The following is a 21,018-nucleotide window of genomic DNA, read 5'->3' on the forward strand; positions in this document are numbered from 1 at the left end:
GGAACAGTCTGTGTGTCTGCTCACAACAACAACAACAACGTGCTCTCTGTCTTTTTTGTCTCATCTGTCTATTCTCTCTGTGCTTTTTCCTCATGCATGACACATGAAAGTCATCTCTCCCTCGCCCCCATGCCATTCTGAATATTCTTCATGTCTGTGTTACTTTTCGTATCTTTCTCTCAAAGGTCTTTCAAGTTGTAGCCACTCTTATCTGTCAACTGTCAAAGCCAGAGGCAAAAAAAAATAAAAGAACCCTTCTGTCTTTCTTTGTCTCGCTCGGTCCATTCCTCCATTCAGACGTCTCCTGGATTCGGTGCCAGCGGAACAGAGCATGCCAGTGTGACTAAGCATCCCACAAGGGACTGGGCAGGTATCTGGGGCTGAGATGACGCACACAAGCTCACAGTGTGACAAATGCATCTGGGCGAAGTGCTGCTCCCCGAGGCACATTGTGTTTCCAGCGCGGCGTTGGAACGCGGCAACAATCACCACAGGAACTCCTCGAGTGAGCGAAATTGGATCAGTTACAGTCGCTGCCTCTTTCCCGTCCATCCCAGGCTATTCAATCACACATTTAAATCCACATGCTCTTTTCTGTCTGGCTACACCAAGACGTCTCTGTTTGTCATTTCAAAGAGGTAAAAAAACCACCAATGCGTGTAAAAACATACATCATGTGACCTTTCAGGCGCACTGGGCATGTGTGTGCTGATATTTGATTACTCAGTTTAAGTGTTTTCCTGTGATGAATACAAGCTTTTTGACGTTTTCTGGCTCATTTAATGGGAATATCTTCTGGTGTCTTTGCTCCGAAAATGTTATCCTCTGGATGTCTGGGAAACATTCCTACTCAGTTAAATGGAGAAACTGACTGAGAAAATGAATCAATTGTGAAAATAATTGTCAGTTTCAGCCTTAATTACATAGATATTGAGCTAAAGCGTCCCGTTCCAAAGTATTATCACAAATTAAACTGCAAATATTTCAGCAGAAAACATGCAATTAGTTATTTTCCCCTGCGGTAGACATTGAATAAATGTTCATTCCTGGTGTTAACTTAGCTGCTTTGTTCACAACTGATAGACAAGGAACCAACAGGAAGTGAGCCTGAGCTTCTGTAATGGGTGCTGTACTGTATTTTTGGGGGGTTCTAAAACACCCGGGGTAATGTGGATGACAGGCGCGTTGCGGCACGGTGCAGCGCTATGGAATGGATGTAGCGTCTGTCTCTGCCTCATGTGTTTTCCATCCCTCTCCTTAGCAATAACAAGTGACAAAAATATCCGAAAATATCTGCCCGTCTAGACGAACAAGGACAAAGAAAGGAGGTCGGCTACGACAGCCGACCTCAGCGCGGACTGTAATATTTCTTATTCCTTATTCTAAGCGTTAATGAAATAATGTCATGTCTGTGTGTGAGTGCAGAACTCATTATTGCCTTTGTTGTTTGCAGCGAAGCGGAGACGCACACACACAAAAAAGAGCGGAGCAGGGTGGGGCCGGCAGCTCAACACTTCTGCCACACAGGAATTTAATGTGTCCGTGTCGATCGCAGCAGCTGCCAACTACAGAGCGACTACAGAGGCTAAAAGCCATTTCTAGTGGGCAGGGAAAAAAAATGCAGAGGTTCCCTGTGATTCACACTCATCACTCTCTTTCATGGCAAGTTTGATTTTGTTTGTATAACAGTAATCACGCACAATTACAGTTTTTAGTGAAAGGGAAAAGCAGGCAACGGCATGAACCTGTGCGTCGCTACAAAGAAAGGAATGACATAATTGTCTGTTTACTTGGCATAACGTGGCATTACTGAAAACCTTTTAATTCCAGCTGACTGGATTAATGCCATAATTATTTGTCAGATAATTGGGGCTCACTCCGTGCGCAGGGCTCGCCGGAGGAGAAACGCAGACATTTATACGACCTTCTGTGCAAAAGGAGAGAAGTCAACATAGTTTTACTCACCGAGCTGGAAGAAGGTGATGTCGCTCTTAACGCCAGGTCCCACTATGGTGCTTGCTGCCACCTCCACGCTGTATCGGACCCCCGGGGTCAGACTGGGGATCAGCACGGATAAGGTTGCGCCGTCGACGGTGCGGTTGATGTGGTACCTGCTCTCGTTCCCCAAACACCAGATCTGCTCATAACAGGAACAAAGACAGGAGTGGAGTTTGAGGGTTAATGTTGTGAGGTTAGGGTTTTCCGTCTTTTTTATTTACGTTTGACGAGAGCTCCCCGCTGCACCGCAGGTATTGTGTTACGCCTCGGAGGTGGCAAAACAATGTTACGGGTTTTACTCGGTTCAGAATCCGCTATAAGTGAAGTAGCCATATCGTATCATGTGCGGCCTGAAGCCCATGGAAAACAGATGAGGTATCTGCAGTCTCTGTAACCCAATTTTAGGCCTAACCACACGGAATATTTCTTTTTGCTCTCTTGTCTTTGCAGCAGGAAGACCCAGGTTCAAGCCCCCAGTTGGAACAAGGGCCTTTCTGCAGTGACTTTGCATGTTCTCCCTGTGTGTGTGTGGGTTTTCTCCGCGTTCAAAAACATGCAACATGGGGGTTAGGTAAATTGGACACTCTAAATTGACCGTAGGTGGGAGAATGGATGGTTGTTTGTCTCTATATGTCGCCCTATGTTAGCTGAGATTGACACAACACCCCATCGCAACCCTCCTGTGGGGGATAAAATGGTAGAAAATGGACAGATGGATGTTCTTAAAAGGTCCTCACAGTTTCAAGAAACGTCCTCTTACACACAAAACCTCTATTAAAAAAAAATGCTGTAGCACATGTGTTTACATGACACCATATACTGTAGCTTGCACCACAGCTTTATATCAACAAGTGTACATACGTATACATATGTATACAGTTGCAGAAACAGGGGCAGAATGAAGCCCAAGTGGCGATTGAGGAAACATAAACAAACTCCCAAAACATGAGAAGAAGACCTGATGAGGGAAAGAGCAAGACAGCGAGGTGGGGCTATGACATCATCATCCCTCTATTTTGGTTGCATACATGAAAACGCAAAAGTGGCGTTTGTGGATTCCCTTAAACTTTATGGATTCACCTCAGCCTGAGGCCTGCAGACCTCCACATCCTCATCCCACCAGTTACCATACAGACACTCTCCCTCACATCTGTGTTGGCACATCTGTGATGGACGTACAGTACAAAGCTCCGAACTCTCTCTCTCTTTCGTTTCCTCGAAATTGCGGCGAGTGAAACGGCCGCCGGGGGATCAGGCTCTGTAACGAGCGGGGAACTCTCTCTCGCGCGCGCTGGACTTAAAAACCATGAAATGACTCCATCGCCAGAGACATTTACCTGGAAAATTAACAGTGGCTTAACGTCCCTGCCCCCCCTCACCCCCCCTGCCTACGCTTCATCTTCCATTCCACTGGTAGTCAATATTCCCACTGTGCCACAATAAATGCCTTTCCACTTAAAATGCAGGACTCTCGTGGCATAGACAATGAGAGGTCGGCGCTGCCCAAAGTGAGGCCATTACAGAGAGAGCATGCATTATCAGGGAAGGAGAGAGGAAAAGGGGGGGGGGGGGGGATTGTGCTTTACCAGACCAGAGAGATGACTGGAATTATAATTTGATTCTGTCCTTTAATTTTTTTAATGTAATTCCTTAGTATCTGTAGTTTAAATTTAAGATAAAGCACATTTGTTTATCTCCTCCGAACACAAATACACCAATAATCAGCAGTTACAGCCTCTCAATGAAGATAATCCAGCTTTCCCCCACTAGATGGCACTGTTTCACAACAGTTTCAACCTGCTTTTCCCTCTGTGTGTGTGTGAGCCTCTGAGGAGGCACACAGGGGGGAGTGTACAAAGGTGTGTCTCGACCAGGAATTCATTACCTTTCCATGTGTGTGTGCAATGTCCCTTTTCTCACCTAACCCTTCTGTCTGCACCCCTGTGTGTGTTTGCTTCTCCTTTGTGTCTCCACATTACCAATTCCTCAGACCTTGTGTGTGTGTGTGTTTTTTTTCTTCTTCTTCTTGTTACCTTGTACTCCTGGACCACCCCATTCTGTTCCTCTTCTGGAGGGGGTTGCCAGGAGACCACGATCGCAGTCCCATTGTCCCCACTCTCCGTCACTGTAACCTCGCGAGGCGGGGCACTGGGGGCTGGAGGAGCAGACAAAAGATAAACACACACACCTTCACGCGTGAAACATAAACACGGCCGCATGCCACCTCTGTCCTGCCGTCACATTCAGCTGTTGGAATTTGTCCTTTATCTCTGTGCGAGATTGAAGCTGAGGTGAGAACAAAGGCTAATAATCAGGGTTCCAACCCTTTTATGTGAAAACTGAGTCTGGTTAATGCGCATGCTTCTGCAGATAAATAATAACTGTTTACTCAGTGTGTGTGTGTGTGAACGTCAACCTGAGGTCCAACAGTAATTAAGCCGAAATAATTATGGACGTGGCATAAAAGATGAGTGATTGAGTGTCATGAAAACAGGCATTTTTCTGCTCATGGGAGAACAAACACACACACAGAGCTACGAAAACAATTATAAATTAAGTGTGGAACAAAAGAGAATCCGGCAGCAGAAAAAGATCAAAAAACACTCCCACACAAACACGCACACTCGCCAGTAAACACTCTTCACTCGCATTTCTCAACTGTTTGCTACGGAATTAAAATTTGTAGTTGGGTTTTTAACCAAACCTCACGAGACTGCCACAACCACACCCGGCGAAAAATTAGTATAACACTCCTCCTGGAGTGTTGTATATGGGTTTCCATAGGGCCGTTTAAAGAGCTGAACAGCCACTCTAACATGCTTGAATACACCACATTTGAACCTAACACAATCCTTCCCTCACTGCCTGCTGTGAACAGCTGCTCTACGCTCGCACTCGTACAAGCTGTGCATATAAAACTGTGTAAACATGAAAACATGCATACGCACACATGCGAGCACTAAAGCACACGTACAGACACACACACACACACACACAGTCGCAAACGTTCACATCCCCCACCTTCCTCCAGCGTCTTGCCAATTTTGACATCGCTGTCGGTTCCCTGGAATTCATTGAAGAAGGGGCGGACTTTGAATTCGTATGTTACTCCTTTCCGAAGCTGCGGCACGACGGCGCTGTCCTCCCCGGGGGTTCGCACCTCGAACACGGCCCAGTCGCTTCGCTGCGACCCCTCCTGTGAAGGCCTGTACATCACCTTGTAGCCCTGCATGTACTGTGACTGCTGCTCCACCTAGTGAATGGCACGGGGACAAAGACAGTTGTCAGACTGACTTCATTATGTGCTTCAAGGCTCATAGTGGAAAATGACACACTGGCACAATTAGCTGTGGAATCCGTGGACAGCTATGCAACTGATATACACACACAAGGCACTGGATGGAGTGGGGGGGCACTCAGTCATCACATCACCCTCCTATTTAGCCATCCACATCTACATCTACATCTCCTTTTGACTGTCTGTCTATGCGCCATTTGGAGCAGCAGTGATTTGTGCAAACCACACTATGAGGTCATTGGCCAGAGGTTCCTCTAAGTCTGGAGCTGGTTAAATAAGGGCCCAGGCTCCCAGAACAGCCTGTCTCATCCTGTCCTGCTCCCCAGACTCCTGACGGGCTGCTGGAGTCAAGGATACTTCCCAATGTCGAGGGGGATGAGAAAATTAAGGATAATAATTGAAATGTCCAGGATTAGCAACGTCTAATGGTGAGTCCGAGGATTTCCCAAGCACGTCGGGGGAACTACGGTGGCCTACGCAGGCCAGAAAGTGTGTCTTTCTCCTACGCTTGCGTAGTTAGCTTCCGCTTAAAACAGAATGTACAGTACGTCCATTCAGGGTGCTGTAAAAACATGGCAGCACAAAATGGCGGCCTTAATAAAGCAAGACCCTTGCATAAAGTAAAGTAAAACAAACGGTTTTATTTAAAAAGCCATTATACATCTATATAAACATACCTATGCCTAGCATTTCTGCCAATAAACCCTACTAAATGTTTCACACTGGACTTCTGAACAGTAGCTGAAAGAATAACAGCAGTTGGAAGGAATTTGTTAGTTTGTCAGTTTAATCTTTGGATAGTTATTGTTGCTTTGTAATCCAGCACGGATGGAGGGAAGAATAACTGCTAACCAGGATGCTAATATCCCTACGAGTCCCTGTGGAAGGCAGGCAGCACTGGCTTGTAAAGATTTTAGTGATTTCTTTATCCCTCCCCCTGTAAAATATGCTGCCGGCTCAGGTGGTCTTCATTAGCCTGGAAAACTGTGCAACCACTCACCATCATGACACAAAAGGGGGGGAAAAGGTAAGAAAGAAATCCAAGAAAAACTCACATTAGGAATAGATTTAACACAACAAACCCGGTGAAACGGTGAGACCCAGCTACAGTGTCAGTCTCCTTCATGGCATGTGTTTTTGCTGGAACATTCCAGGGCAACAGGGTAACTGGGCAGTGATGTTTTAAATCAGTCTTGACATGTCACTATCCTTTTTAACGTTTCCTCTGTCCCATTCATCACTCACTGTGACACTTCATAATAACTGGGAATGCAGGGGTGGACTTGTGTCAAAAGGCAAAAAGAATCGCTTTTTCTTCTTCTTCTTTCCTTTAGTGAGTCCTCTCAGAGAGAGACAGAGTCTACGACGTAAGATTCTAAAAAATAGTAGTTCATCTAAAAAACTATGGATGAAGCGCATCAGTAGCGGATGGATATAAGTACTTCATATTCAGCTTGTGCTATCAGAGAAACGCCAACATAAGCTCCCTAGTTCTACTTCCTCCTCTCCCACCTATCCCCTTTTTTAACATCTGTAAGCCATTTCCACTTAAGAGCAGGAGTTGGCCGCCTCTTCCTTCTTGCTTGTATTATTTTAACAGCTGTCAAGTGTTTCCAATCTGAGAGGGCACAGCCTGGCACGCCACACACTGCTGTATACGGCACTGCGTGGTCTTCTGCAGGAGGCTCTGTGGTGTAGATTTTGGGTAATTGAGAGTAGTGCACTTTTGGAAAATGCTTCAGATTTTGTTTTTTTGATCTCTGGCCACATGACCGGTCCAGGCTCATGCCAGATGGATGCTAAGAAGACTTGGACTGTGATCCTGGCTGCTCTCTGCAGTGTCCTTTACTCTGTATGGTGATAGGACGTTAGCGCATTAGCTCGGCTGAGTTGCCTGACAAATTGACCATAGGTATATCACTAAACTAACCTTGGAGCTCTGGTGGCCTGTTACTACGGCCAATGAACCATATGGCAATCAGTAACTGGCCGCAGCTGTGCGAGCATGTGACAAGCAAATGTGACAATAATGCAGTGATGGAGAAAATTATACTCACTGTCCACTGCACCCGCACAGAGGAGGAGGAGAGGATGGTGGGGTTGTGCAGGTGGATCACCACTTCTCCCAACTCCCTTTGGATCTGACGGTGGTCCACACCCTGACTGGTGGGAGGGATATCTGTGTGGACAAGGACAGTCACCAAAGATGATTGACCTGGTCTGTGACTTAAGAAAATGCTTAAGATTGATACTGACATCATCTACTAATGCCGATATCAGTCTGACAACAACACAACATGCCACAACATGACTCACTAGAATTATATTTAGCAGCAATGTGCTAATAAACAAAATGGTGCCGTGTTAGCACAGCCTTATTCATTCAAAATATTTTTAAAATGAAATGGCCTAATAATCCCGATGGAGCTCCTGACGTCACGTTGCCTTGAACCACCATGTTAGCAGCCTGAGATGTGGCCAGGACCGGTGTCAGAGTTCACTGCGTGCTTTCAATCCATGGAGATCGACCAATATATCACACATTTGACAGACTGAATAAACTATGTGATCCTTATAATGCCCCCGCAGTCCCTTTTTACGAGTTTGGGAACAGCCGGAGAGGACGTTATTCCAGACCTGCGGGATCCTGACACATTCAACTTCCTTTAATCCCTTCAACTGGACGTTTACAAGAGCCTGGAGGGAAACAAATGGACGTAATCTGGCTTTGTGACAAATATTCAACTCTGGAGTCTACCAGCCAATGAGTGCATTGTTGTCATTGGAAGGGTAAGTGTTAGCATAAAGTTAGCATTAGCAACAGGCGGTGAAATGTAAACAAGTGCTGCGTTAGTGTTGCTGTACAGACTACCGCTTGGTAAATCTAGTCTGAGTCCATGGTTTACGAAGAGCTAACCATGAAATCTGTTGCTTGTGGGTTCCCATGATTCATAGCAGCGATTCACCTCCGCCATCTCTCTGGATCTGTGGGGTAAAATGCCTTCCTGCTAGCCAACAGCTATCCACCATCTTCACATTTTTCAGTTGTCTGACATTTTGCCTGATTTATGTGTTGTCTAGTATATACAGTAAATCTATAGAGGTATACAGCATCGTTTCCTGCCAGAGGGCTTTAACTTAGTTGTGTGACATCAGCTACCGGAGCTCTATAGATCTTAGTTTTTGTCTCTTGAATCTTCATTTGCAGTTTTGGCGCTCACTTGTGCAAGTTATGAGCTTACTTTTTCTTTTTTTCACTTTTTTGATATCTGATTCAGTGTCAGTATTGGAACCCATTCTGACACTAAATATTCTTTGGGCTACTCCCCAACATATCAGTTGAAAAGGCAGTTCTCACCTTGTGTTTTCACAGCATCAGAGATGGGACTGGGATCACTCAGCCCATAGGCATTGGCTGCCCGTACTAAGAAGAGGTAGACTGCGCTGGGTTTCAAGCCCTTTAGTACAAATGACTCAGTTTTCACATGTTCTGCCAAGGTCTGCCAGCTGCTCCCTGATGCATGACTGTGGACACACAACAGAGGGATTTAAGGTCTCAAAAGGTTTCAATAAAGCCATGGAAAACTTTTGATTATTTGTGGGTAAGTTAATTTGATTTACCTGAAGGCCTCAATTATATAGGAGGTGGGTGTGGCTCCAGAATTAAGGTTAGGCTTCCAGGAAAGGGTGACGGAGGTGCGGGTAACGTCAGTGACCTCAGGTTTTGAAGGAGCACTTGGGATCAGGTTTGGATCTGTAGGTCTGTTTGGTTGGACAGGGACTCCAAACTCTTGATGTAGACAGGGGAAAGTCATTTATTACATCTTCAACATCCAGGGGTGGGTGAAACGTCTCATTTTTGATTTATAAGTCCGAATTAAAAGACTTGTGGGGGAAAAAACCATAAAATGAGACACTGCTGGATGAGGCTTACCTTGAACCTCTAAATAGGCTTTCCATGAGGCCTCTCCACTGGGCGTGGAGGCGATGCAAGTGTAGGTTCCAGTGTCGCCCAGCTGGAGGAGGAGAGATGGAAATATTAATTAAATATCTGTTACAGCTTCCTGAAATGTGGCAGCATCTTCCCTGACTCCTCTTGCTTTATCTCCCCTTCACTGCTCTACTTATTGACATTCTGGTGGAGTCGACAGCAGGTAGCTGTCACCGCCTGATAATCTCAGCATCATCTCTTTCAAAACGAGAAACTGGTGGGGTTTGGGAAGCAGCTGGAAAGGGCAAGTGACAGACCGTTCCTAGTCAAATGGAAAAGATTTTCACAGGATTGTGGACTAATTGGAGACCTTTCTCTATCACTACCTTCCCCCCACTGAGAGCCAAAACATGGGAGTCACAGCCCCATTCAACAGATGTGGAGACAACCTGCACTGAAGAAATACGGTTAAATATCCGTCTTTCATCGAGCTCTAGACACGAGTGTGTTGGGAACAGCGGAGTGCACACAAACGGCAGATAACAATCATGTTCATTTTGTTACAAAGGAAATGACTCAGAGATCTCATACTTATCTCTCAACGAACAACTCGATTAAATGTGCTATTTTAATAAGGGCAAATGTTATCTGTCTCAGATCTGGATCTTCACCAAAATACACAGCGAGACACAATACTGTTGTTCAGTGCCAGATTTCCTTTTTTTTCCCACTATAAAAGTGCAGCAGTGGTTCATGGGAAAATAAAGTTGGAAAAAAAACACCCTTGATCTATAGTAAAAAAAAAAATCAGCACATCCAGTCCAAAAATATATCACTGTTTCTTGCTCTTGACTTAAATTTCCTCAAAAATCTGTTGACAACTTTCAAATAAATGCTGCCAACTAACAAAAACACATAACCCCGCTGGTGAAACATGGTTAAAAATGCATGTGCTGTCAACTGTCATCAAAATCTGTGGGTTATAGGAGTCATTCTGCTGCGGTTTGTTGCTGATGCATAATAAATGAAAGGCTACTGTGCTAATTTATATGTAAAAAGATAGAGAAATGGATTAATTCACAATGTGCATGCCCTGTCAAGGTATGTACTCTTTTGTCTTTCAGGTAGAAAGAAAAATCTATTATTCTCAATTATAGTAGCCCTCATGCCACCGGATTAATAAAAGAGACTGTCTCGCACGTCAAAAACCTCTTCATTAAAGTGTTGTCGGGTGAAATGACAATCCCATTAATGTACAGTGCCTGCGGAGTTTACTCAGCTACAGCGGGAGAGCGGTGTGGATGCGTCTCCTCCCCGCTTGCCTCTCGACTGGCAGACCAATCACACCGGAATCTTGTCACCACGAGACACGCCAGCATTCATCACAACACCGCAATCTGACGCGAACTCTGACCCCGTGATGCCTTCGTCTAGAAAACACGTCAGCACGCCCCACCCCCCGCTCGCTTTCCTCTCAGACTGTGTTCGGCATCGCACTGCGTGCCATCTCTGAGATACAGACACACACATACACACAAGGTAAATGACATACAAAACCCACTGAGCCCGGGTGACTGACAGGAACTACAGACTGTTCGACTTCACAGACTCCATTTCAAACCAGCGACAACTGACTGACAGCCCACTGAGAGCCGGTCGCTGGCAGGGAACACATGCTTTATTTACCGACCAGCGGGGGTTTACTCAGCACATGATGGAACTTTAAAGTTTATTTTGAAGGACTGAAGACTGGCAGGGCGAATTTAAAGTATTGATAAAACAGTTTAGAATAAATCTAGTTCATGCATTCAAGGTCAAATTATAAATTAACTCAGGGTGGCATGATGGATGATTTAAAAAAAAAAAAAAAACACTCACACTATTTTAGTTTTTTTCCATCATCACATGTTGTTATGTTGTGTTTCCATCATCAGATGTTTATTGAACAGTTCATTACTTGCTGTGACTATATTCATTAATCACAGCAACAGCAAACAATCATTTAATATCCCCGGTCTTGTTATTGATAGTTTATCGCGTTCCCTGAAAGAAAACTTATTTTTCACTTACCAAAATGTACAGACAAGTGATTTTTAGTGTGAAGCAGATTGCAATTATTTTTTGCTCAAGGTAATTGTGACGTGAAATGTTCTTATCCTCCCACTTTGAGCTCCTGGCTTCTGTCTAGTACAGATGGCATTTATTTTCTCCAGAAAATGATGGGACACGCTATTCTTTCAGACAAGACACACACACATACAGTATAAAGTGACATTATTTACTGCGATGGAGCTACCAGCTAAGCTAACTTCGGTGAGCTACTTCGCCCTCTATCATGTAGAAACTAAAACACATGCCACATGTTACATGGATCTAAAGCCAAGCTGTGCTGAGTGCAACCTCAACCTGGATCACACGGTTTACTTCAGATGGTCTGATTCACTTCTAGGCCACACATATTTTGAGCTTGACTTTTAAAACTCCCCTTTCCAAATGTGTACGGACATCTAAATATCGAATAAAAAGTGACAACCCAATCATTATCGTTTTCCGAAAAACTGAGCCTGTGTCCAGACGTCTTACCTTTGCATAGCGTATCTGTAGTGCGCCCGTGTCCAGCTGTTTGACCCTGGAGTCGTGTGTGGACACCAGTACGCCGTCCTTTCTCCACAGGATGGTCGGGGTGGGGTTACTCGATGCCATGCAGCTGAGGACCACTGTGCCGTCCACAGCCACTGTCTGATTGGACGGACCTTGTCGGATAACTGGCGGCGGGCGGTCCGACACAACTGAGGAGAGGAGGAAAGAGATCGAGTATTTATGTGGGGGAGAGTGAAGGCGTTCGTGCGGTGTGACAGGACGAACCGAGGATTACATCCAGCTTGTGCAAGGAAAAGATACAAAAGCCAAGAGTGTAGTGGGAATCTGACAAACAGCGTGTGGTAATGTAAGCATGTGAGAACTGCACGGGTAGTGGGAGCGGAATTAAATCCAATTTTAAGAAACTGGAAACAATTTTCTAATCATTCAGCAGCAGGAGTCAAACTCAAGCCAAATAAAAGCAGCGTAATTAAAATGAAATGGCCTCAGATACTTCAGTCTTATTCGCTGCAGCTCCACCAGATGCCTGGCACTAAGCATATGAGCGCCCGCGGCCAACAGTCCCACGACCCATCCCCCAGCCATTAAACACAAAACAAGGGAGAAAAAGCCCTTAAAAAAAACAAAACATCTCGCCAGAACAGACAATGTTATTAGCATGAAGCATGATTCTCACTCCTGCTCTCTGCCTCACAGCTCATGAGTGGCGTAAACACAAACAAAGACGTGGAGACACAAAGAGAAACGCTGTAATGAAGAGAGAAGAAGAAGAAGAGACTTTAATTATATACATTTTTTACTTTGTCCACCATGTGATTCATCATGTTCCTTATTTTGGGCGTCAGCCTCCCTCAGATTATTATTGTTATTCATAGCAATATTGATGACTATCGCCGTCAGCAGCCGCTGATTTACTGGTAAGTTACAGTCACCGCGGAGCAATCGAATTAATATGTAACGCGGTGAAAAGGCAACACCTAATGATGAATGTATGTGCGCGCAGCTCCTCAGAGCCTCGCTGTGCCGCGATCTCTGGGCCCCTTTGTCTTTGCTTTTGTGCGGGGGATGATGCAATTACTAAAACACTGTCAGCATGACCTGTAATTACTAGATCTGCCTGCGGAGGAGAGGTGCCCTCAGAACAGCCTGCTAACTTTAATAACTGTTATTATTACCCGGAGAGTACGACAGACAGGAGAAGGAGAGGAGGAGAGCAAGACGAAACATACCATTGCAAAGGTCTGAAATGAAGAAGGACGTTTGGAAAAATGAAGGGATGAATGTACTGTAGGTGTGTCGTAGACAAAATAATAGCTGCCCAGATCTCTGTGGGATTGGTGGAAATGAAACCAAGGTTAGTCCCGCCAGGCTGACAGCGATTGGCTCTGCGGAGTAATTAGAGGACCCAATCCAGACCTCACCACACAGCCACAGTCTTCCAACGGTAGACTGCAGCCATTCAGCCATGGAATACCAAAGGAAACATTAGCCAGTGTGAAGCCAGTGAAGCCGAGTACTGAGCCACGGTCTGGGTGCACAGGCACCAGAGTGTCTCTACCTCTGACAGGAACCCACTGAGAAGGCCAGACCAAACCTCACAAACCTCAATTTGGATATTAATATGCTCGACTGTAGGGCCACATCATTTCAGATGAAGAGATTTATCCTCATAAGCCAAAGATTATCTCAAATACCAATATTCATCCACTCAGAGTTCCTCTAATTCTCTCCTGAGGCTTTTGCTGAATGCAGAAACTGTGTTTAAACGAAGGCCGCTTACCATCAGTGACCTCAAGCAGAGCCTTGGTGATCACACTGCCGGCGATGTTCAGGGCCTGGCAGCTGTAGTATCCCACGTCTGAGCGTTCAGCATCAGTGATAGTCAGGTCCCCCGACTGAGACACAGAAAATCGGCTGGACGGTTGAGGGGGCTGATAGGAGAAGAGCAGGTTCTGCGGAGAATAAAAACACATCACATCCTTTAGTTTGGACGGGAAAACAATAATTGCACTGTTTGAATGTGGCTTCCACAATGGCAAACAATTGCAAACCGCGTTAGCTACCCAGTCAACTGTGACAACAAAATGGTTATTTCCAAAGCCGGTGGCTACCCTGTCACGCTCTCCAAGAGGATAAGGAGCGTTCTGGAATGAGAACATTTGTCATTGTTTATTTTGTTTACCTGACTGCCTTCCCGCTGCCAGAAAATGGCTGGCTGTGGGTTTCCAGTGGCCTCGCATTGGAAAGTGACAGTTCTGCCAACTCCAACCACCTGGTTCCTCGGTCTCACCACAAACGCCGGGGGCACTAGAGGACAGCCACGACAAACGGTTAGCCATGGCATAGACAAACACGCCACACACACTGTCATTATAGCTGTCATAATAATACAGTTACAAGTGGTCTGTCTCCCTGAGTGTAAGACAAAAGAATTGTGACGGCAGCTCTAAAGAGTTCTTATGGACACTTTTAAAACTTCACATCCAGTGTGCTCAGCAGATTAAATGGCACATGTTAAATTCAAAATGAGGGCAAATTAAAGATGTAATGAATGGCGGGGTGGAAAAAAAAAAAAAAAAAAAAACAAGGCTTACTTCCATGCCCCCACATATTAGCATGGGCAAGGGCACCATTCAAATTTACATGGAAATGGGGAATAAATTTGAGCCATCTGTCCAGGCTGACACTCTCCAATAGCACAGGCCTCGACCGGGATGCAGAATCCATCTTAATGACAAATTCCATCTCAGACTAAGTGCGGTGTCATAGCCCAATGTCACCCATGCACCTTTACTGTAGGCACAAGGCCTCGCTGGGCTAATAATTATGTGTGAGGGGACACACCCTGGATGTGCATAATCATTTGAAAAAAAGGTCTATGGATACGTCCTCAAAAGCATTAAATCTCTGAACATTTCCATCCATTTTTATAGGCACTGTGCTGTGCTGTACATAAATAAAGCAATCTAAAAGCTGTCATTTGAAATACAGACATAATTTGTCCATGAATAAGACGGCGTGTTTGGTAATGCATAAAAAAAAAGGGGGGGGGGAAATAATAGAATGAAATGATGCGGCTTTACCTTGGAGGCCCAAGCTGAGCATATTTTTACCCATTAATGTCCCTTTGTCACTGTTGCCCATGACAACAGAAACATGAGTGCTGATTGGAGGGTGGAGAGGTGATGGGAGGAGGATGAAGGGGGGGCTGTGACAGCTTCCTGTCTCTGTCGGGGCGGTGAATAGGTGACGGGTGACATTTCAACTTACCAGACACGACTAAAAAGGGAACAAAAAGACAACAACAAAAACCAAGGGATGAATAACTGAACAATGAGCAGCGTGACAGTGAGAAGAGATAAGGAAAATAACAATGAGTACAAATCATGTTGTTATTATTCAGTGAATAAAAGACATGTCATGCCCCCCCCCCCGCCGAGTGAAACCCTGGGGAACACATGAGGCACTCAGCGCAAAATCATTACCATAAGTGACCGGGAATACATCACAATGAAAGTAAACAGAGAAAAAATATCTGATCAAATATCCTTTCTTTGACTCAGGGCCATGTTCCAGGATGGGAAAAAATGTGATTAAGTGAAACAAAATGACAAAAATATGCACACAGACAATAGCACGGCAGATGTTTTGTGTCTTGCAACATCATGCTTTGTTTACTCTCTCCCCCTTCCCTCTTTCCAGGTGTTGTGTGACAGTGAGCGTCCCTGTGCCCTTGATAAACTTTAGAGGTTTAGAGATCACAGACGCTCAAACACAGCTTTGCAAATGTACACACAGTCCATAAAAACACAAGGTGAATGTTAACTGTCACTCTTTGGCCATAAATCTCCGCCGGGCCAATCGCTCACCTTATCTAATCTAGTCTGTTCCAAACGGCTCCCTCGGAAACATAAACGCCGTCAGTCAAAGTAATGGCCGACCCCTCCCTCTGACCCCAAATCCCCCTCGCTGTGTATCGCTGGCCTTTAAAATGCAGATAAGCCTCTCATCAAACACTCCCCAGAAGAAGACGCTCGCCGAGTCTTCTGGACGCGCACACAATCGTGAGAAATGTACGTACGCACACATCCATTCATGTGACTAAGCCTTTAATTAGGTAACCCTACCTCGCTCTCACGCCGCTGTGATCATAGTTATGGACCTGGAGGGAGACGTGAACCTTAAATCTGACCCCACGCCTTTAGTCGTGGTTCTCTCGCGAGGGGAAAATCGGTCGATAAGCTGATCAGAAGCCGAGGGGAAAACAAGCCGGGCCTCCAGCCCAACAGGAGGCAGGCTTCATAGCACTGACCACAGCCGAGCTATTAATGGAAGTTTAAGTGGTTCTGCTGCTGTTCAGGCTTCCTAACATCATGACTGCATGAAGTGGACCTGGTGTGATTAATAGTTGGTCCCTTTGGGTGGACTGCAGCCTCTCTGAAATTATACATAAGCTACTGGACACCGGGTGAAATGAGTCAGTCTCACACAATGAGGGTTTTTTTTATGGTCCAGACTAATTAAACGCAGACAGAGATAGAGGATACAAACCATTGGCTTTGGCACCCGACCAGGTTTTTGTGTATTTATCATCGCCGTCACAGTGCGCACACACACACACACACACACACACACACACACACACACACACACACTCACTGCTGAGAAGAAAAGTACCTCCTCATTTACGCTCTTTTTGGCACCAGTTCCCAATCTCCTTCCAGACCCTTTACATGGCTTATTAGCAAACACCGCTCAAGGGAGTTCCATTCCATTCAAGACCTTGCTACACATAAATCACAGCTGCAAACTTACTCAGCTGAGAAATAAAAAAAAAAAAAAAAAAAAAAAAACCTAACACGTTGATTTTCTGAATTCTTTCCAACGCGCTGTGAAACAACTGTGTTTACATTCCTCCGGCGGATGTCCGCAGGCGAGGTTTAATGAAGAAATAACTGTGTCAACGTTATCTGACCACAACAGAACCCGGTCAAAATGCTTAATGTCTAATTCTTAAAACAGTAGTGTGCAATGTTTAAATAATAATACATATCGGCTCCATGTGACTCTCTGTGTCGTGCTATGAAAAAAATGTCTTATTTCAACAGGTGCTTATTGTGTTGCGTGGCATTAATTTGCACCCTTGGTAATACACAACTCCTTTTAAGGACATCCTGTGGCTTTGTGTTTATAGGTCACTTATACAGGCTTTAAAAAAATGCTTTTTGTCTTCTCATGTGTATTGAGTCAAAGTTATTGATATAAAGTAGCGATAATTGTGTAGAAGTCACAAAAACAGAGCGTTTTTCTTCTTTTTGTTCATAAACTTGAGTGAAACTGTTACGCATTTCCACATTTCACAAATGTAATCAGATTTTAAACATCTTGAGTACTTTTTTCAAAATTGATTTTTTTTTGGCCTGTAGGCAATGCTGGAAAAAAAAGGATATAAGACACTCTATATTGTACATTCTTATCGCTTCTGTATTTACTGTATGTTTAAACATAGTAATGGAAAAAAGCAGCCAAAATGCTCTGTGTTCTATGGGTTAAATGTTTTGCATTTCAATAGGGTTCTACGCACTTTGTGCTCGAACCCTAATTATTGACATTTGCTTTCATTCTCCATGTTTTACTCATATAGCGCTAGTAAAGTGTTGCGAGTACGACAGAAAACACCACAACGTTTCATCACTCAACGGTTAAAAAACCTTATTGCAACAGAGTCATGTGAAATGTTTGCAGTGTTTTGGTAAGTCCTCAGAGTTCTGTAGACAGGCGACAGAAGCTCCACACTGGAACTGTAAATGTTTAAGAACAAGGAGGCTGAACAACCCATTGCCAAAATCTCGCAAACTCCATCCTCACGAGGCTCACAAGGCGGGATTTTACGATGAAAAATTACGCCGTGTCTTCAATCAATCAATGGGATATTTTATTTGACACGTTTAAAGGTCTAAAGAAGGTGTTGTGGCCGCGCAAACACAATAGTTCACTGATTAGGTGAGTCACGAGAGCGGAGGTCGTTGAAAGAAAAAACAGCCTCAGGCGCCGTTTAAACAGTGTCCACATTATATCGTGACACATCCACCACGGAAGTTGTGAAAATCCCCCTCTTTTCCAACACAGAGCTGGATTATTCTCATAAACTGTGTCCAGATCTTTAAAAGGGGATTTACTTTGAGGGACAACATCCTGAACCTTGTGCTTCTCAGTTACATCACTTAAACAGAATAAACTGCTTTGATAAGCAAATTGCGTAATATCCCGTCTTACTGTTTTTTTCACTTGGTATAATTCATTTGCACATAAAAGCTCGAGTTCAAAGACTATTTACATTAATTCCACTTAGGCTCATTCTGCGGCGGATTCCCTCTGCCTGAAGTAAACCAGTGAAATTATTTAATTCGGCGACTCGGTACTTCTTAAGCCGTGTCTCCGCACTCGTGCCTTGATGTAGAGTGACAGCTTTGCCCACTAAATCCATGCAAGGCTACACTCTCACCCCCTCCCACAGTAACGTTGTCTTCACTACCACAGCAACATCTCACTACCTTTTTTGCTACATTGGGCCTCTGTAGATCTACAATTACGCGTATTTTCTTTCCTTTCCTGTGTCCGCGTCTGTAATTAGAAGCATGTCATTTCCGGGCGTGGGACTGTGGCCTGCTTGTCTTTAATTACCCCGGACTGTTCGGTGCCCACAGCTTCCCTGGCCTCCTCGGTATGAAGAGTTCTAGGAACTTTGAAGGCTCAAAAAGGTTCAACTGTGACAGTGGGATTCCTACGGTCTCTGTTACACGACACGAAACTCCCCCACAGCGCTTGTCCTTTAAACCTGCAACGGCGCTTCTTCTTTGCTCAACTGTAATCGGTTTATATGTGCTTTCACTTACTGCTACTACTCTAATTCCTATATACCATGGGAGCTGAGAGGCATAATATATGAATAAAGAGGGTCAGGGCTTTGATTATGCATGCGGGCCACGGGGAACTGCCCTGAGGTTAAGACGTTTCATTTCCACTGAGGATGAAAAGGAGGCACAAACATTTCAAATATGATTCTAAGCCGGGAGAACAGCTTATTGAACCCGCTCGTCGATGCTGTTCCCTTTCATTAACTAAGCTTTCATCAGGGAGGGAGAGAGCGAGAAAACGGCCAATCAGAGACGTGGATATATTGACGCGAGTATTGGCAGGTGTGCCTAATCTCGCTCCTTCCATCTAAGGATCGCCGTCCTGGGGAGAAAATCAAGAAATAATTGCAAAGGGTAACCATGTGAGGATGACGTATCTGTGTTTGCAGATGGGGGGGGGGGGGGGTTGGCCGAGTAATAGAATTGCCTTGTCTCTTTATATCTCTGTGAGGTTGACATCTATAGAGTGACATTAATATGGCTGACCTCACCACAGAAAACCCCCCTCCCCCCTCTGTCCCCTTCACCACAATCATCCACAGACCCGTTCTGCATCAGCGATGCGCCGCCACCAATTCCAACCTATTCCCCCATCTCCAGCCAATCCCCATCGTCCATGCCATTAGCCCCCTCCCTCCTCCTTCCTTCCTTCTTTCCTTCCTTTCTTTCTTTCTTTCTTCTCTCACCTGACTCCCAACATTGGTATTAGTTTGCTGTTAAAGGGCCCCTGTGTTCCCCTGACTCTCAGGAGAGTTTGGGGGTGATCCCAGCCCCCACTTTCCTCTGAATGGGTTCTTTCTGAATGTTCATACTCTGTGACCGGGCTGCTTTATATTCTGACTGTGTTAATAAGACGTCCAGGGGCGAGAGGACCACAGGAGACACAGAGGTATTCCGTAGGTGCACAAATAATACCAGTCTTGAGACGTGGAGGGAAGACGGAGCCTCTGGAGAAATGCCACTTGTGTTGGGCAAATGAAATCAATTGCTGTCGAGCTCCCGCGTGTGCGGCTCTGCGGCTGATATGGATTTCTGTGTTTTCGTTTTTATTAGGAATCAATCAGCTAATTGAGAGAGAATAGTTGAAGGCGATGACCATATAGTGCTCGAGCTGAGGGCTATTACTGCAGTGCAGCTGGGCTAAATTGCACTGAATTCATAACGGCTGTTCACGGAGCTGTAAACGAATTATACTTCGCACAACACGTGCAAGAGGAAAGTTTCTAACGCCTTACCGTGGACGGTGAGCGTGGCCGACGCCTCCGCCTTGCCCACCAAGTTCTCCGCCACGCAGGTGTAGGAGCCGACGTCGGCCGAGATCAGACGGTGGATCTTCAGGGTGTGGTCCTCGCGGATCTCGAATCTGGATCGAAACGGGGGGGGGGGGGGGGGGGTTCAGGACTCGCTCAACGCAACATTTGTACAGTGCGTGATAGTGAGGCTGGAGGTACCGTACCTTCCTTTGGGCAGGTCACCGTCGTCTTTCCTCCAGCGTACTGTGGGAACCGGATCACCGCGAGCCTCACATCTGAACTCCACACTCTGTTGCACCAACACCACTTGGCTGCTTGGGCGACGCACAAAACTGGGACGTTCTGCAAAGATAAAAAAAAAGACTTTCATAGAATGACAGTGCAGAACTAACATTTTGATCAAGAAAATATTAATCTTAACATTGTGATGGTCACTTTTCAGAGCACTAAAAGGTGGAAATATAGTACAGCTTGATAAAAAAGCTTATGTGTAATAATATTTTGAGGGATCCAGAAATTAAAGGTAGCTTTGTAGACAGAATCTTGTAAGAAGGCACTTTTTTTCCAGGGCTAGATTCACTATCAGGGACCACAGTGGCTCAACACATACATATTAAGGCTACTTGCTGACGGATTATTTAAAATGCCGCAAGCAGGTCACCAGACTCTGTGCATATGGAAATAGCCAGAATGTAAATTTACAAAAAAAGAAAAGAAAAGTAGAACCACAACAAATGTAGGTCACACGCAGAGCAACTTCCTGTCCAGGCATTTGACGAGAGTAGATTCTATGTCTTAAAAACAATCACGTCTCAACTCTCGACCAGTGTTTTTCTCAAAGTTTTCTTTTTTAAACTGGGACCCACTTTTGAACGATAACAAACCACCACGACCCAATTTACAGTCTAAATCATGACAAGAGCATATCTGCGCACAATACAATAATGATAGGTTGAATAGGTAAGTACATTTTTATTAAATAAAGAAGTATTCTTTATTTGTGTTTTTTTTTACATTTTT

General features: G+C 44.9%; 1 protein-coding gene across 5 annotated transcripts in view; it reads right to left on the reverse strand.

Annotated features, from left to right (window-relative positions):
* The window catches only part of robo1 (roundabout, axon guidance receptor, homolog 1 (Drosophila)), a 289,424-nt gene that overhangs the window by 22,613 nt on the left and 245,793 nt on the right, over positions 1-21,018 (reverse strand). For 4 of the 5 annotated variants that reach the window (XM_058634726.1, XM_058634721.1, XM_058634723.1 and 1 more), the window contains 13 exons: positions 20,202-20,340; positions 19,981-20,108; positions 15,099-15,107; positions 14,011-14,135; positions 13,609-13,780; positions 11,811-12,016; positions 9,231-9,312; positions 8,918-9,086; positions 8,655-8,821; positions 7,354-7,475; positions 5,020-5,251; positions 4,032-4,153; positions 1,966-2,137 (listed from right to left, as the gene is read on the reverse strand). In XM_058634726.1, the coding sequence (XP_058490709.1) occupies positions 1,966-2,137; positions 4,032-4,153; positions 5,020-5,251; positions 7,354-7,475; positions 8,655-8,821; positions 8,918-9,086; positions 9,231-9,312; positions 11,811-12,016; positions 13,609-13,780; positions 14,011-14,135; positions 15,099-15,107; positions 19,981-20,108; positions 20,202-20,340 (1,845 nt within the window). The remainder of the gene's footprint in view (positions 1-1,965; positions 2,138-4,031; positions 4,154-5,019; positions 5,252-7,353; positions 7,476-8,654; positions 8,822-8,917; positions 9,087-9,230; positions 9,313-11,810; positions 12,017-13,608; positions 13,781-14,010; positions 14,136-15,098; positions 15,108-19,980; positions 20,109-20,201; positions 20,341-21,018) is intronic. The other variant, XM_058634722.1, reaches the window with a different exon arrangement.

This window comes from Solea solea, chromosome 7, assembly GCF_958295425.1.
Source record: "Solea solea chromosome 7, fSolSol10.1, whole genome shotgun sequence".
Taxonomy (NCBI): Eukaryota; Metazoa; Chordata; class Actinopteri; order Pleuronectiformes; family Soleidae; genus Solea; species Solea solea.